We start from the raw sequence: 15,428 nt of genomic DNA, 5'->3' as shown, positions 1-15,428 counted from the left end.
CTCTTTCCCTCCGGTCCCTAATCTCATTAAACTGTGTTTAAAAGGCAGGCCTTTCTCAAGACAGAAACATTGACGTTTGGGTCCAAACTTGTCAGTCATTTCAGACGCTATTTAAACCCCATCCCAATGGCAGTTAATATGGGATTTCTGTATGTTTTTATCACAGACCTAGTTTTTTGACCACTCTGCTAGTGCTGGCTGTTTATTTACCATATTAGTATTACTGATAAACAGATGGTAAATTACATAGCAGAACGCCATAAAGCACATCTCTTATAACAATGTACAATAGAGCAACTGCAAGGGATGCATTACCTTTTATATACAACATAGAATTTCTAGTAAAAACATATAACAGACTGAATCTTTGGTCTATATTCAAAGTTCAGGGACATCCAAATACAGTGAGCTCCATGATGATTGGGACAAAGACATATTTTCTCTTGAATTGGCTTTGTTCTCCACAATTTTAGATTTGTAATCAAACATTTCACTTGGTGCAGATTATCAGCTTTTCATACGGTATTTTTCGTACATTTTGGTTTCCCCATGTAGAAATTACAGCACTTTTTATACATATTCCCTCATTTCAGGTTACCATAATGTTTGGGACAAATGGAAACATAGGCCAAACCTCAGGCTTAAAAATCAACTGTTTGGAACATGATTAAGAAGAAAGTAATTGCAAAGGTCCTGGTAGGCTAATGAAGACCTCTGCAGTTGATGACCACACAGTGCTCACCATAATGAAGAAGAACCCCCAAACACCTGTCCAGCAGTTCAGAAACACTCTTCAATAGGCAGGCATATATGTGTCAGTGACAACTGTCCGCAGACTATTTTTCAGGAACAGAACTACAGAGGCTACACTGCAAGATGCAAACCACTAGCCGCAAAAGCAGGAGAGCCAAGTTACTGTTTGCTAAGAAGTGCCTAAAAAAGCCTGCAGACCCTTCTGGGAAGGCTTTATACTAGATATTGAAGCATTGCTGCAGTGGTTTCCATTCAGCCAGAAGAGCATTAGTGAGGTCAGGCACTGACTGTGCTATTAGGCCGGCTCGCAGTTGGCTCTCAAATTGATCCCAAAGGTGTTGGATGGTGCTGAGGTCAGGGCTCTGTGCAGGCCAGTCAAGTTCTTACACACAGATCTCAACAAAACCATTTCTATACGGACCTCACTCTGTGCCCGGGGGCATTGTCATGCTGAAACAGGAAAGGGCCTTCCCCAAACTGTTGGGGAAGCACAGAATTGTCTAGAATGTTATTGTATGCTGTAGCATTAAGATTTTCCTTCACTGGAACTAAGGGGCTAAGCCCAAACTATGAGAAACAGCCCCAGACCAATGGGGGTGTCCAGATACTTTCGGTCAAATAGTGTATGTCTTTGTCCCAAACATTATGGAGCTCACTGTAGCTCTCCTCTGTTTAAGCGAGGCTTGCCGAGGAAGAAGGTTCTGCGGGCCTGTCTCTAAGAATGGTAATTGATTAGTGTGCCCAACAGCATAATGTATCAGTGTTGGCAGATGGTTAATCTATATATGGATTCTGTACATTCTCTGTACATATCTTGTTTGAGGTAATGTGGTTTTCTCCATTTAAAGATGCGTCATTCCATCCATTGTTCCTTCCTTCATTATTCCGGTGACAAACTGCAAGACAGTTCACAGAGAGAGGCAGACGGGAGAAAATAAACAGGTTGTATTCAATACTGAGCTGTATATATAGCTTTTGGCAAGGTAGAAGCTTTTCAGCAAGACACCAAAGAACACCCAGAAGGCACCTTACTGTCTCGTTTTCTAAGTTCAGTTTTTTTCTTTCTTTTGTATTCTGTTCCCCCGCCCTCCTTGGGGATAACCATCCAGACAACAAGATACGACCTGCCCTGTGATGCTAGTTGAGTTTATGGAGGTTGGATTGACAGCTTAATGAATGATGCACTGGCATGGACTCCTCGCTCCTGCAGTCTCTGACCAGTGCTCTCCACAACCCTGACATTCTGCAGGGCCTCCCTGCTCCCGCTGCCTCTGCACTAGCGTGTGCGTTGACTGTTGCTCCCCATCTCTCTCCACGCTGAGCGAGCAACATTTTCTTCTAGGGCTCCTATTTCCACTCCTGCTGCTCCAATCTTGATGACTCCACACATGCGATGTGCTGGGCTAGAACACCGTCGTATTTGTAGAAATTGTTTTCACGGCCGCAGATTTTTGAAGTGTGTGTATCGATCGTCTCTTCCGCAGTGTTTAAATCTTTAAAAGACTGTATGCAGCTGCTGTGGCACTATGTTTTATAAACTCAGTATTGTGAGCATGGCCACTGAGACAAATTTCAATGAACAATTGTTGTACTAGGGTTATTTAGTACTCTAATTGGCAATTAGCATTCAACTCTAATTTGACTAACTTCTAATAACATTTTTTGGCTATGTTAATTGAAATATGTACAAGTCAATGAAAAAATGTGCAACTTTGCTAATGTATTTTCAAATTGCAAGGTTGCAATACTAGATCAAGGGCATTTTTCATGTAAGGGCACTGGTGGACTTGACATACTTTGCATATCTGACTATAATATGCCTGTGCCTATAAGTGCTGACAAATTGCCAAATAACAATGAAAATGAGAGCACTTCAGCATCAGGATCACAAACCCAATTATAGGGCAATCAGCCTGACACCGAAAAATTGAATGTACCTCTTTCATCCCAAATGCCTGATGTCTACTACTAATCTTATCCTTGTCTTGAAAAACCATTTGCCAACTCCCACAAGGTGTCTGCTATAATACTTTACTCAAATGCCTCCCAGTCGTGACACAGATTCCCTAAAATAGCCTGAGATGTCCCTCTCGTACCTCGCAGCACTCCATCATAGGTAAGATACCTGCAGGTTTTCCCTGGATGACAAAGCACAGCCCATCTGTGCAGCGACCTGGTACAGCTTCATAATCACTCAGAACCCTGCCTGCGTCACGGGGGACGTTCCAATGCCTGCACGCCATTGGCTCTTCACATCCTATTAGGCTGGCTCAATCAGACAGTTCATTAAATGTGGCCTTCCTCACATATATGTGTATGTGTGTATGTGTATTATATATCTTTCTTCTTTTTTTTAACCTCTGTCCTAATTGTCAGCATGAATGATAAATGTTGAGCCGTCCTGCGATTCTTTAATAAGGGGAACAATCACAATTATTTGTCACTATGAAATTACAAAAGTTCTAAGGCGACTAATAATGATGATTTCAAAAACACCTTTCCAAATTAACTCAAAATACAAAGTAACAATTTTAATCACTGACATTTTTATGAGCTTCTTTCGTTTTTGTTTTTTAAATTAATTGACACAAAATTAGAATTACTTCCTCGTGTTATTCTGGGAATGCCATTCATTGTCACAGCCTCGTGCGGCTGTAAGTACTGGACACATTTTTGAACGTTAAATTAAATGGGGCAGTCTAACCAAGAATCAACGGGATAACGTGCGTAATAAATAATGAATTCGGCGAAGGGGGCTGCAGTCGAAATGCTGATGTCAGGGATTCGGTGCAGCATTCCGTGGTGCAGGGTTTAAGAGTAGCAGCCTTGTCCGGCGTTCTTATTATACCCATGTGAGCCGGGCAGCCGAGATGTTGTCTATCGCTATGCATTGTACGATACTATGTTTAATTGTTTTATGTTTGGCTACACCGGTTAATCTCAGAAGGGTTTTCAGATGTCCTTCTGCGTGTACTTGCTCCAAGGAGTCGATTATTTGTGTCGGTACTTCGTCTGTCCCACGGATTACACCTAACGACATCAATTCACTGTAAGTATTCAGAGGTTTCTGAGATAAGAGAAGATGTAATGACAGGGTGTTTTCAAATGCGCGTGGTTCATTCGTTTAGAATGATTAATATAAGAGCAGGTATGAGTCTGAGATTGTGCAGGTATTTAGCGCTTTGCGCAAAGCTTACCTAATGTTTCAGTAAGTTGTTTCAGTGTTTATATTTTCATGTGTGTTTTTAATAATTCGTATGAATTATTTATAACAAAGACATATACCTGTGTTCCTATTTACTCCATATACGGGATTTAAACGATAGCTTTATTCGTGCCGTTATAGGCTGTTTGTCATATGTGGGACAGTACATAGGTTATGTTATTAGTTCTTAATAGCGTGTACTGTCAGAATCTTGCTTCATATCTGTTTTTTTTTCCAGGAGCATTGTAAATGGGACATTTTCAGAAATAAAGGAGGCTATGTTCTCACACATGCCTTCTTTACAATTGCTGTAAGTCAACATTAAAACTATCATTCATAGTTTGTTTTTTGTGTGTGGTATGAAATGAAATAATTTGCTGTGAATGTGGAATGGAATGTGTTTTGTTGGTATTCCAAGTGCCTGGCTTTAAAACTCCAGCAAAGTTCAGCTGAAGATGATATGTCAGGTTCAGAGATTGCAATGGCAGCAGCGCTGATCTAGGTGTCCTAGGTAGAGTTCTAGGTTGGTGATCTGGGTAGAGTAATGCACAGAATGTATACAAAACAAAGCACAGCACATTGCACAACAAACAAGGAGGCTACAATCACTTATCACCTTATCATCAAACATCCTCCACATTTTGCAGGCCTATGGGTGATATAATGAGAGTTATCTCAGTGGTTCTGTCATGTGCGAGTCAATGTCCCAGAGGGTCCCACAACAGTACTGACTGTAAACAGCACTGTATCCAAGAACATCTAAGATACATGCTATATCAGATCAGTTTATTTACCATTCAATGTCACAATATGGTCTCCTCGCAAGAACCTATCGATTAGCCTGGTTATAGGGATCATTCATACTGATGAATGCCCAGCTTTAAGGGTGAGAGAGCATAGCTACAACCGACATGAATGCCTGCAGGGCACTGGCCGAAAACTCAGAACAGTTGGATTCTGCCCGCTCAAAGCTGCCAAGTGACTGTTACCAGCTGCTCGCTGGGCACTGACGCCATGAGCCCCACATGCACATTGAGCCCTTGGTCCTCGGAACAGAGTGTAACTGTCCTGCAGGACATTAGGACATTATACCACTGTGCCTTGACTCTGTCGCCACAACGATAAAAAGGCAAGGAATTAAACTGAAGTTCCTGCTGATAAACAAACTGCTGGAACAAAACATGTATACAGAGCTTCAAAATATTTCCTTAATAGCCATTTTGATCTCTTATGAGTTACGGCAAACCTGACATTGCTCATGAAACATATTTATAATATATTTTTTGTGTGAAAATGTAGAAAAACTTGTCCAAGAAAATGTTTTATTACTAACCATGAATGAAAAATGAAGATGCAGTAGATTAAACATAATTGTATTGTGCATTTTAAATATTAATATTAAATATCAGACAGTATGCACTGATGATATGTAAATACGCTTCCTTTTCTTCTTGGATCTTATTTCTGAGGTTTGAACCATCATGAACATTGAACATTAGTTCAAACATCCACAAGCAAGCACAAAATAGAATCTGTAAATCTGTATTATTCAACCATGGAATGGTGATTCATTTCTGGTGTAATGTAGTGTGTTGTTTTTATTGTAACATAGTAAGTTCATTCCTGTGGCTTCTATTCAGAGGCTGAATCCATCTTTAGAATTTATGATACAAGTCTTCTGCACAGTAAAACACTCTGATAAGAGTATATTTTACTCTTACACATGGTAAATTCTCTCTGTAATCTCTGAGTACTCTGAGCAAATTTCAATTTTGGACTCTGTTAGAAATGAATAAGCAACAGACATTTTTACTGTGTGATACTGTGTGATATCTATAATACATTTTTCTGTATATACTTATTTAATGTGGAAATCTTCATTCCCGTATAACCAGTCTCATTTCTCTTATCCATAGGCTTCTTAATTCAAATTCATTGACAACCATAAAGGACGATGCCTTCTCTGGCCTCCCGCACCTTGAATATCTGTAAGTGTCTGGTTTCAGCGTGATTACTGACGCTGTGCGGTGATGGAGCAGAATAGTGATGTGGAGGAGTGAGGTGGCAAACCCCAAGGACAATAGCATGACTGTGCACCACACCCACATGCTCAGAGCCCAACCACTGGCACTGTTACATACGGGTGCTCGGGCTCACCAGGAGTGTTCAGCATTAGGGTTGTTGTCATGGAAGGTCAAGGACAGAAGGAGAATAATTCTGCATGAGATTAAAGCTCTGAAGTGGAAATTTCTATATGTCAGCCTCAGGAGCGCTAGATTCTGCTGCAAATACTACCGTGTAGGTTAACAGGAGTGTCATTTTCTGTATATCACAGCAAAAGCGAGGCATTTTTGTAACATATTTTATTTAACCTTAAAGTCCCAGTGGGATGAATCTCATTTTCAAGAGAGACCTAGCAAAATGGCTGCAGTACATACGTACAGTACATCTTTATAACAAACATGACGTTGGCTAAAATGGTTACAGCGTCTGGTTCTTTTTCACTGCTCTTATATTTGCTGCTGTCGCTTAAGCTGCTCCCCGTTTTGACAATCTTACACCATTTTGATTCAACAGATTCATAGAGAGTAACAAGATAGAGACAACATCCAGATATGCTTTCAGAGGTCTCCGGGACCTGACCCACCTGTGAGTCACAATTATTGTCATCATTACTGGATTTCTCATTATTCTGTCACTCAATGGATGTGGAGGGAAACTGCACTGTTGACTTGTTGTTCTCTTTGTAAACTGGCTGCCCTCGCAGGTCTTTGGCAAACAACCACATTAAGGCTTTGCCAAGGGATCTCTTCATCGATTTGGACTCTTTGATTGAGCTGTGAGTTGACAATTCACTCAATACAGTTGTGTACACAATAAGTTGTTATTTTTTAACATCTTTTCCAGTATCAGTATATTTAATGGGGGCATATATGGGGGTTCAAGTGCATTTGCACTTAAATGCAGCTGATAACCTTTCAGCATAACCTTTCTTAAAGAAACTGGTATTTGCTCCCTCTGAAGTAATATACATGTACTGTGTTGTATTTAAACATTTGCATTCCAGTTAATATTTGCTCTTTGGGCTCCAGAATTGTCTGCTTTTGAATCTGCACATGCACACATTTAACCTGTTAATGCCCAGATTTTTTCCCAGGGATTTCTTACATAAGCATCTATAGTCATCCAAAAAATGGAAAAAGAGTGGTAGAGACTTTGGCAACTTTAGTTGCTCACAGGCTTAAATGGGTTGAATTATACATTCTTTTATTCTTGACAATGTAGATTTTTGTTGATTTGGAATGTGGGGTGATTTTCTTTATTTTTTATGTGACAACTTCTAGATTACTGAAAGAAAATGATATATTGTGTCATCAGTTAATATGAAGGCAACATAATATTTAAAAAGATTATTTGAATGTTAGATTCAGATTTAATTCCTTGTTTGGTTGTCATTACAAAAACAATAATATTCTATTGAAATACATTTACAATATATTGGGAAGAATAACATTTTTAGCAAAGCCATTTACCCCAAATCACATTTGTGATTATTAAAATATAAAATAAAATATAAAGAAAGTTATGTTTGAATTGAGGACATGAAGGCAGACTGTTACGTAATGTAAAAAGTGGGAGCTTTTAGTTGGAGTTTGGTGTTAAGATTGGGATTAGGCCAGAATCAGTAGAAGTGCAAGAGGTTTTCAGGTGACCACTTTTGATACGTCAGGAGTGTATGGCTCCTATGCACTGTAACTGCATATGCACACACTGATCCCTGAGATATTTACAGTACTGTTTGCACTGTACTGCAATATTTGTTGCACTGGGGACAATTTAAGGACACTCACCCTGCTAGGATTGAGTTGCGTTTGATGATATACATTTCCGCCACAGTGACCTGCGGGGGAACATGTTTGAGTGCGACTGCCGGGCCAAGTGGCTGATGACGTGGCTGAAAAGCACCAACGCCACAGTGTCGGATGTGGTCTGCGCCGGCCCCGAGGACATGAAGGGCAAACGCCTCAACGACCTCGCCAGCCTGCGCAACGAGTGCATATCCACAGGTGACTCCGTCAGCACCTTTCTGCGGGGATGGCACGCCCCCGTGCCAGCCTAAAGTTACAGACACTGAGCTCAGCAAGGCAAAGACACTGATCTCAGAGAGCCGCAGACAATAAGCATCACCTATATTTCCTGATCTGTAAATTTAAGTTGTGGTTCCCTCACTACTTGTGCCAGGTTGCTCCATAACCATTTCTTAGTGCCTTGTAATCTGGATGTGTAAGCAAGCCATATTGTTTCTGACCCTTTTTATGGACATAATAGCGAATGAGGGAATTTTTTTGACAAGATAAATAGAATCTTTGTAAACAGGTTGTTAATGTGTTGGTATCTGTGACCACAAAAGAGCTGCAACCCAGCAAATGTTTTTGCGCTGCGACTGTTTCCTTACTAAATCTGACCCCGAGTTCTGAAAGGCAGAGACACTGAGCTCAGAAAAAACTTGCCCAGGTTGTGCACTTTGGCAAGTCAAAGCATACCAGTGCCACTCACATCAGAGATTCAGCCTCCCTAAAGATAATCTATGATTACTGTCATACTAAATGGATACAGTTATTTTATCTATGTTACAGCTATGATGTGAATGAGAAACAAACTCACAGGTCACCACCTTTTCACAGTTGTTTGGCAACCTTCATTTTTATACCCGTTTCAATAGACATTCAACCATTTTGATTCTGGACATCCATTTCATTACTGTTATCCACCAACTATTTTCATCAGCTTTTGAAAGAAGTTCACCTATTATATCCTGGCAACTGTTGAGGAACTAGTGCTGTGTAATATCTTTGATAATCCTCCATCCTCTCTGTTCAGACTTTGTCCTCCATCAGTCAGTGGCCACAGAATCTCTATCAGTGGACACCTTCTCCTATAAGAATGACGTCTACGTGGCCATTGCGGCCCCCACCACAGAGAGCTGCATGGTCATGGAGTGGGACCACATTGAAATGACCTTCAGGAGTTATGACAACATCACTGGTAGGCACTTTATAAAGCAGGTTTAATGTCCTGCCCCAGTTAATTCTGTCTTCTCTGGGGCATGTTCCCTATGGGGACAGTGGACTGCAGATGATGTGAAATGAGTGTTTCAACATTGCACAGTAACCTGACTGTCAAGGTCTTGCCAAAAAAAGCATCTCACTTGCAGTCCCTCTCATTCATTTTGCTCAGTAAAGAGCTTCATTGTGCCTGTTTGATTAGCATGTTTGATCCTTATTTCAAACACTTGAAGGTGGGAAATTAATATTTACTGTTTTTCAATGTTATGGGTCATCAGCTGATTTCCTGTTTTCTATATATAATTTAATGATAGGTATTAGTAGGTGATATATCTGTATGTGGTTCTACAAAACATCTTTTGACCATGTTGTTTAGAAAGTACCCCTTGTGTTTGTTGAAACTCAGGACAGTCAATCATTGGATGCAAGTCTGTCATCATTGACAACCAGGTTTTTGTCATTGTGGCCCAGCTATTTGGAGGCTCACACATCTACAAGTTTGACGAAGACCAGAGCAAGTTCACCAAGTTTCAAGATATTGAGGTGACCAAGATCTCCAAGCCTAATGACATCGAAGCCTTCCAGATTGGCAACGAGTGGTTCTTTGTGATCGCCGACAGCTCCAAGGCGGGCCTGTCCACCCTGTACAAATGGAATGACAAGGGATTCTACTCCTACCAGTCCCTCCATGAGTGGTTCCGGGACACGGATGCGGAGTTCATCGACTTGGACGGGAAGGCCCACCTCATCCTAGCCAGCCGCTCACAGGTCCCGGTCATCTACCAGTGGGATAAGAGCTCTCAGAAGTTTTTACAGCATGGCGACATCCCTAACATGGAGGACGTGGTGGCTGTCAAAGCCTTCCACATCAAAGAGGAGCTCTACCTGGCCATGACCCGCTACATCGGCGACTCCAAGGTCCTGAAGTGGACCAGCAAGCAGATAATGGAGGTACAGGCCCTGCCCTCGCGTGGCTCAATGATCATGCAGCCCTTCTCCTTCAAAGACAGACACTACCTTGCCCTGGGCAGCGACTACACCTTCTCCCATATGTACCTGTGGAACGAGGAGAAGAAACTCTTCGAGAGGTTCAAGGAGGTCTACATCCAGGCACCGCGGTCTTTCACCGTGGTGTCCACAGATCGCCAGAATTTCCTCTTCTCCTCCAGTTTCAAAGGCAACACTCAGATCTTTGAGCACATCATCATTGATCTCAGCTTGTGAATGTCAGTCAGTGCCCAGGGCTTGCCCAAGTCCAACCTCTTCCTCTGTCAGAGATTTAAGGGAAGGAGGGAGGGAGAGAGAGTCAAAGGGACAGAGAGGATTCATGTGTTATCAGGTTTGAATTCATACTTTGCATTTCCTGCATTTGTATAAAAGTTTTCAAATAAAAATATCTCTTGCAGCACTCTTTTAAATGTTTATATGCACAGGTATTTACAAACAGCAGTTACTTCACCGTTATCATAGAGATAAAAAGATGCGTTACCGATACATTAAAAGTATCGGTAAAGCCAATTTCAACTTAGCTAAGATTTTTTTTTAATTAAATTTTTGTCCATGTGACTTCAGTTGCCAAATATTCAATGGAGAGAAGAATTGCCTTACCTGTTCAAAGGCTGTGAGTTTAAGTCCTTTAGCATCCACTGTCATTGTCCTTGCTCATGACTGTCACCAGTAATATTCTCTCTAGAGGTGTACTGTAAGAGCTCCATTTTGAATGCAGAACCTTTGAAAGCACAAATTCCCAGACAAGACCACACAAATGGATTCAAATAACCCTTTACCTCAAATGGTCAAGACATATTGTGGTCTTTTCTGTCTGTCTTGTATTCAGTGTTTGATAACCTTTGCAGTGTTGCCAGTAGGTCCCAAGAGTGTTCTTGGCATTTTTGGGCTGTCTATCAGCCAGTTCATTAAATGAACAGACTGATTCTAGCTAACTTGCTTCATATCTTATTACATGGTGGGATGTTTCCTAGATTTTCTCTATCCTCTAATGCATTTCTAATGCATTTTCTACTTAACTTTTAGTCGCAAATTCAAGTTGTGCTGTACTTTCTAGATTTTAGTGGAGTTCTTTTGTTACTGAACTCATAATATGGGGACTTCTGCTTGCTCAGTTTCATTACTCATCATGGACAATTTGTTTTATGTACAGATTGAACCAGGGTCTGTATCTCTGTCTAGTTTGTTTTGATACCAAAGCTTCATTTACCTTTATAAACAGTCTCAAATATAGTGTTCAATATTGCGTTGTGAACTATTTTTCATTCAAGTCTTTACAGTCTATAGAGACAATGAGCACGACACAAATCCCAATCAGTTTATCTTTCTATCTGAGTAAAATAAATGTTGGGACAGTTGGGAAAGTGGAGCATGGTTTGTGCAGGGAGTTTAAACCAGGGATGAAGGAAAGTTTTACAAGACAAGCGCTTTGTAAATGTGTAGTTTTTGATCAACGGACAGAAAGAGATGGAGCGATTCTTTGTCCCGCTCAGCGTCCTAACAAAGCCTGTTTTTTCAGCCAGCGTTCACCCGGGCCGCGTGTCTGAGGATGATAAACTGCACCCTTTGTGGTAGCTGTCCAGATTACAGACTGCTAGACACGTAGAGTTCTCTCTTTTGCCATCCCCTCTCCGTGCATCACTTTAATACAGGCAGGATTGTTTTCGCTTGCCAGTTTGGCAGACCTCACCATAAACTGCAAATTGTTGTGTTTACTGCCAGCTAAAATGATTGAAGTAAATAACATTTCATATGTGGCCTCCCGGTTGGCCTAAAAAGGAAAGGGTTTAAAAGGACCAGCCCCTTTTGGGCATTTCAATTAATGAAGAACAGAAAGTAGAGGTATGCTCTGTACCTTCCAATATCTTGTCTCTGTTGGCGTTGTTTTGTATGTGTTTAAATGGGGTGGGGGACGCATTGTGAGATTACATTTTTAAATTGTGTAGGACATTGTACTCCTAAGGTTGTGGTCCAGTTCTGCCAAGTGTCCCATTGTGCTGTATCAGCTGCCCTGTTCTCAGTTATTGTATTACAATAACTGAGAACACGTTTCTCAGTACTGGTATGGGTTGTCATAGCATCAGAGCAAATTTTTCTTGAAAAATGTCATTCCAGAACAAACAACAGAAGTTGAATTTGCCTGGGTGAATATGTGTGTGGAATATGTTCTGTCACAGTCATATAAATTTTATTTCCTTTGTGTGATACAATAATGTAATGGCGTAACATATTCCATATTTTAACACAGATGTTAACTATTAAGAAACGAATATATCTGTTTTCAGTGTCATTCCACTTAGAATGGCACAGAATTGGTTTGCACATAACTCAAAAATACTAATGCTGCCCATGGGAGCATGCCGTTCAAGAATGAATGTTTAGTGCATTCTTATCTGATTAACTTTAAATCTTGGAAAAATCTTAACTGCATCTACAGTAGTACTACTATTACTCATGGAATTCCTTTGGCATTATGTCCTATGGTACCACTTAATCAGATATGCAAGCTATATGACATGTAATTGTTTTGTATCAGGATAGAAATTTGGTTTTAAGCTTATTGAATGTTATCCATATTATTATGACTATTCTGGAAACTCAAAATAAAAATGCTAATGATTAAAACATGTCTCCCTTTATCTCCAGGCATTCTTTGATTAGCAAGTAGAACTTCATTTTCATATAAGATTTGTGCATGTTTTTTTGGACAGGGTTCAATCAAGTTATTCCAGAATAAATTATGTTTGGTTTGGTTTGGTCTGGTTTATCGCAAATGAGTTAGACACCACAGAATCCAGGGAGGCAGTAAAAAAAAGTATACCATACTGTACATGAGAACATCTACATTCTTAGTCTTTACACTACAATATTGTGCCTATCTTCAACTGAAGTAAATGCATTCAACCCTTCGCTGCTTTCATTAAAAAACAGAAATAATTCAGATCTCCCTGACATCTTGTATTAAAAAAAACAATATTTAAATACATTATTATTGACAATCTGACAAAATACGATCATTGATGGATGCTTTAGCTGAACATCTTTGGCCAGAGAACATTGATTAGTAGTGAGGGAGGACCACACAGATAGAATATATGAGTTGCAAAATAATTGTAGTTTAATTTGATACCGATGCTCCAATGCCAATAAAATATAGAAAAGGGCAATTTTATGCTTGCATTCATCCCTTCAGACATGATTTGTTCTAAAAGTTTCCACAGAAAGATTGTAAAGAGTCTGGGTTGTGGGGACAGAAGTTCTTAGGTGAGTGGGGTAAGGTAAGTGGTCTGCTCAAAACAACTTTTTTCTAGATTTTGAAAAAATAGATCTTTGGAACCTTATAGATGGGAAGGGTGTTGGAAAAAAGGCTGAGTCAGGTTCTTGGTTCCAGACACAAAATGTAATATGAAATTTGGGGCATGATCTATCCTCCTTCTGAAAGGTCCAGCCTACACAGTAGTGTGAAATCACCCACAGAATGATGCTACCACCAAAGGATGCAGTAGGAGGGTCACAAACCAGAAAAATACAATTCTTGCTCTTAATTTTGTATTTTGAAATAAAACAGTCCAGTGGTTCCCCACATGCAATTCAAATCACTCACTCTGGCATATCCAGCTGTGAATGGTATTGGTCCTTCCTATCTTCAGACCATACACACACCGAATCTCTCCGTTCAGCATCCTCTCACCAGCTGGCTGTCTCATGTCTTTTAGGATCTGCCTGCCACTCTTCGTGACCCCATCTGTTTTCTCTCTCCTCAGCCACTGACAGTGGAACAAGCTTCCCCAGTCATCACAAAGGCAGAATCACTGGCTGTCTTTCATAAACATCAAAAAACGCATCTTCTCAGACTCAATGTTTCTATTTAATAATAAATAAATAAAAACTTTCCCTTTATCTTGCAGGTCTTGAAGGGTATATCTTGACAGTGGCACTTACCTGCTTGTAATGTTGCCTGTCTCCAGCTCTTGTGTTTGCTTACTAAAGTAAGCGACGTGCATTTTTCTAAATCAGTTTGGCTAAAAGCTGAATGACTAAGCTGTCAGTAGAGGGCAGCAGAAGAATGCCGTCATGACGAATGCAACCCAAACGGGATAGGAATCTGAAATCACCATCAAATCGACCTTAAAACCCATTGTCCAGTAAGGACTTTGTGATGAACCTAATTTCATTGTCCACTGATGTAGAAAAAATGATAATGTAATAACGGCAGGACTTAGTTTCTTCATGCGACTAGGTTTTACCCTCATATGACAAAGACGCTAGCACTTGGTGCTGATTGACACCATGGCCATGAATAATAATTATTACATTTCACATAAAGTTGTTATGTAAACGCCCAATTAGCTACGTCCAGTGTAAATCAATATTTATACACAATACGTGAAATACAAGAATTTTGATTAAAAATAATAAGATTAAAACAATTATCAACTGTGAATAAATTCATTCAGAATGCTAGCCTACTGCTGTTTGTTTTGTATACAAGTATAACATTCTGGGGGAAAATAATTCAATCAATTTTTCCTTACGAACAAAAATGAAGATACATTACAGTATGGTTTGTTATGGTATCTTTCAGTTTAAAATACTTGATTTCAACAAATACAAAATATTTCCCTTTTTAGGCAAGTATTAAGCCTATACTCGTGCTTCACCATTAGTTCTCGCTAATCCGCAATCGTTGGCATAAAGAAAATGTTGAAGTCAGTATGAAATATACTGTATTTATACGTACATTGCAACGCAAGTGATACGTAACTATGATGCAAGCGGAAAATTTCCATAAATTGTACAAGCCAAAGTTACCGAGCTCAGGTACACCATCTTGTGTTCTAAAAGAGGTATTGGTACCATTACAACGCCAAATGCGATAACACGTGGTCTACCTAATACGGGTGCAACAATTCACGCACTGAATTCGCGCTGAATTTTTTTTTTTAATAAAACATTTTCACATCCTGGCTATGGAGTAGTAACCTGCAAATAAAGAAACGTCCGCGAATAAATGATATTTTAATGAATTTTAAAGAATGAATGCAGATCTCAACTAGTATGATTATAAGTATGATTCTCCAAAATTTCCACCCTAGAGTCGCTAGCAAAATAAAGATTTAAGCTATTTTACGAGTCATATATTACCTCTTCATCTTGACACGTTGTGCATCGATTGCTTTTTCATGTGTACCACGGCACTTGCTGAGTAAAATAATCTTGCAACTCAAACACCATAATATGGATTATTGTATTACAGATTTGACGCAATATGTTTTTCAATATAGTATTTCTCGGGGGCAAAAAGAGACGGATTTTAACCTCAAACTCAGAATTTGGTCAAAATCCGGTTCCTTGTACCCCACATCCTGGCCCCGCCCTTCTGCAACAGCTGACGT

At 39.9% G+C, this 15,428-nt stretch overlaps 1 protein-coding gene and 1 long non-coding RNA gene across 2 annotated transcripts; one reads left to right on the top strand and one right to left on the bottom strand.

Annotated features, from left to right (window-relative positions):
* Nucleotides 1-3,240: 3,240 nt before the first annotated feature.
* On the top strand, nt 3,241-12,657 carry lgi2a (leucine-rich repeat LGI family, member 2a). The gene is made up of 8 exons (XM_064343479.1): nt 3,241-3,802; nt 4,197-4,268; nt 5,875-5,946; nt 6,536-6,607; nt 6,726-6,797; nt 7,856-8,025; nt 8,840-9,004; nt 9,431-12,657. The coding sequence occupies exons 1-8, from the start codon at nt 3,624-3,626 to the stop codon at nt 10,246-10,248; spliced, it is 1,620 nt and encodes a 539-aa protein (XP_064199549.1). The 5' UTR covers nt 3,241-3,623; the 3' UTR covers nt 10,249-12,657.
* On the bottom strand, nt 11,777-15,383 carry LOC135259286 (uncharacterized). The gene is made up of 2 exons (XR_010331231.1): nt 15,178-15,383; nt 11,777-13,852 (listed from the first exon to the last, which is right to left on the bottom strand). It is a non-coding gene; the product is annotated as an uncharacterized LOC135259286 (long non-coding RNA).
* Nucleotides 15,384-15,428: the final 45 nt, after the last annotated feature.

Source organism: Anguilla rostrata, chromosome 7, assembly GCF_018555375.3.
Source record: "Anguilla rostrata isolate EN2019 chromosome 7, ASM1855537v3, whole genome shotgun sequence".
NCBI classification, from domain to species: Eukaryota; Metazoa; Chordata; class Actinopteri; order Anguilliformes; family Anguillidae; genus Anguilla; species Anguilla rostrata.
This window is presented reverse-complemented; position numbering and strand designations above follow the sequence as displayed.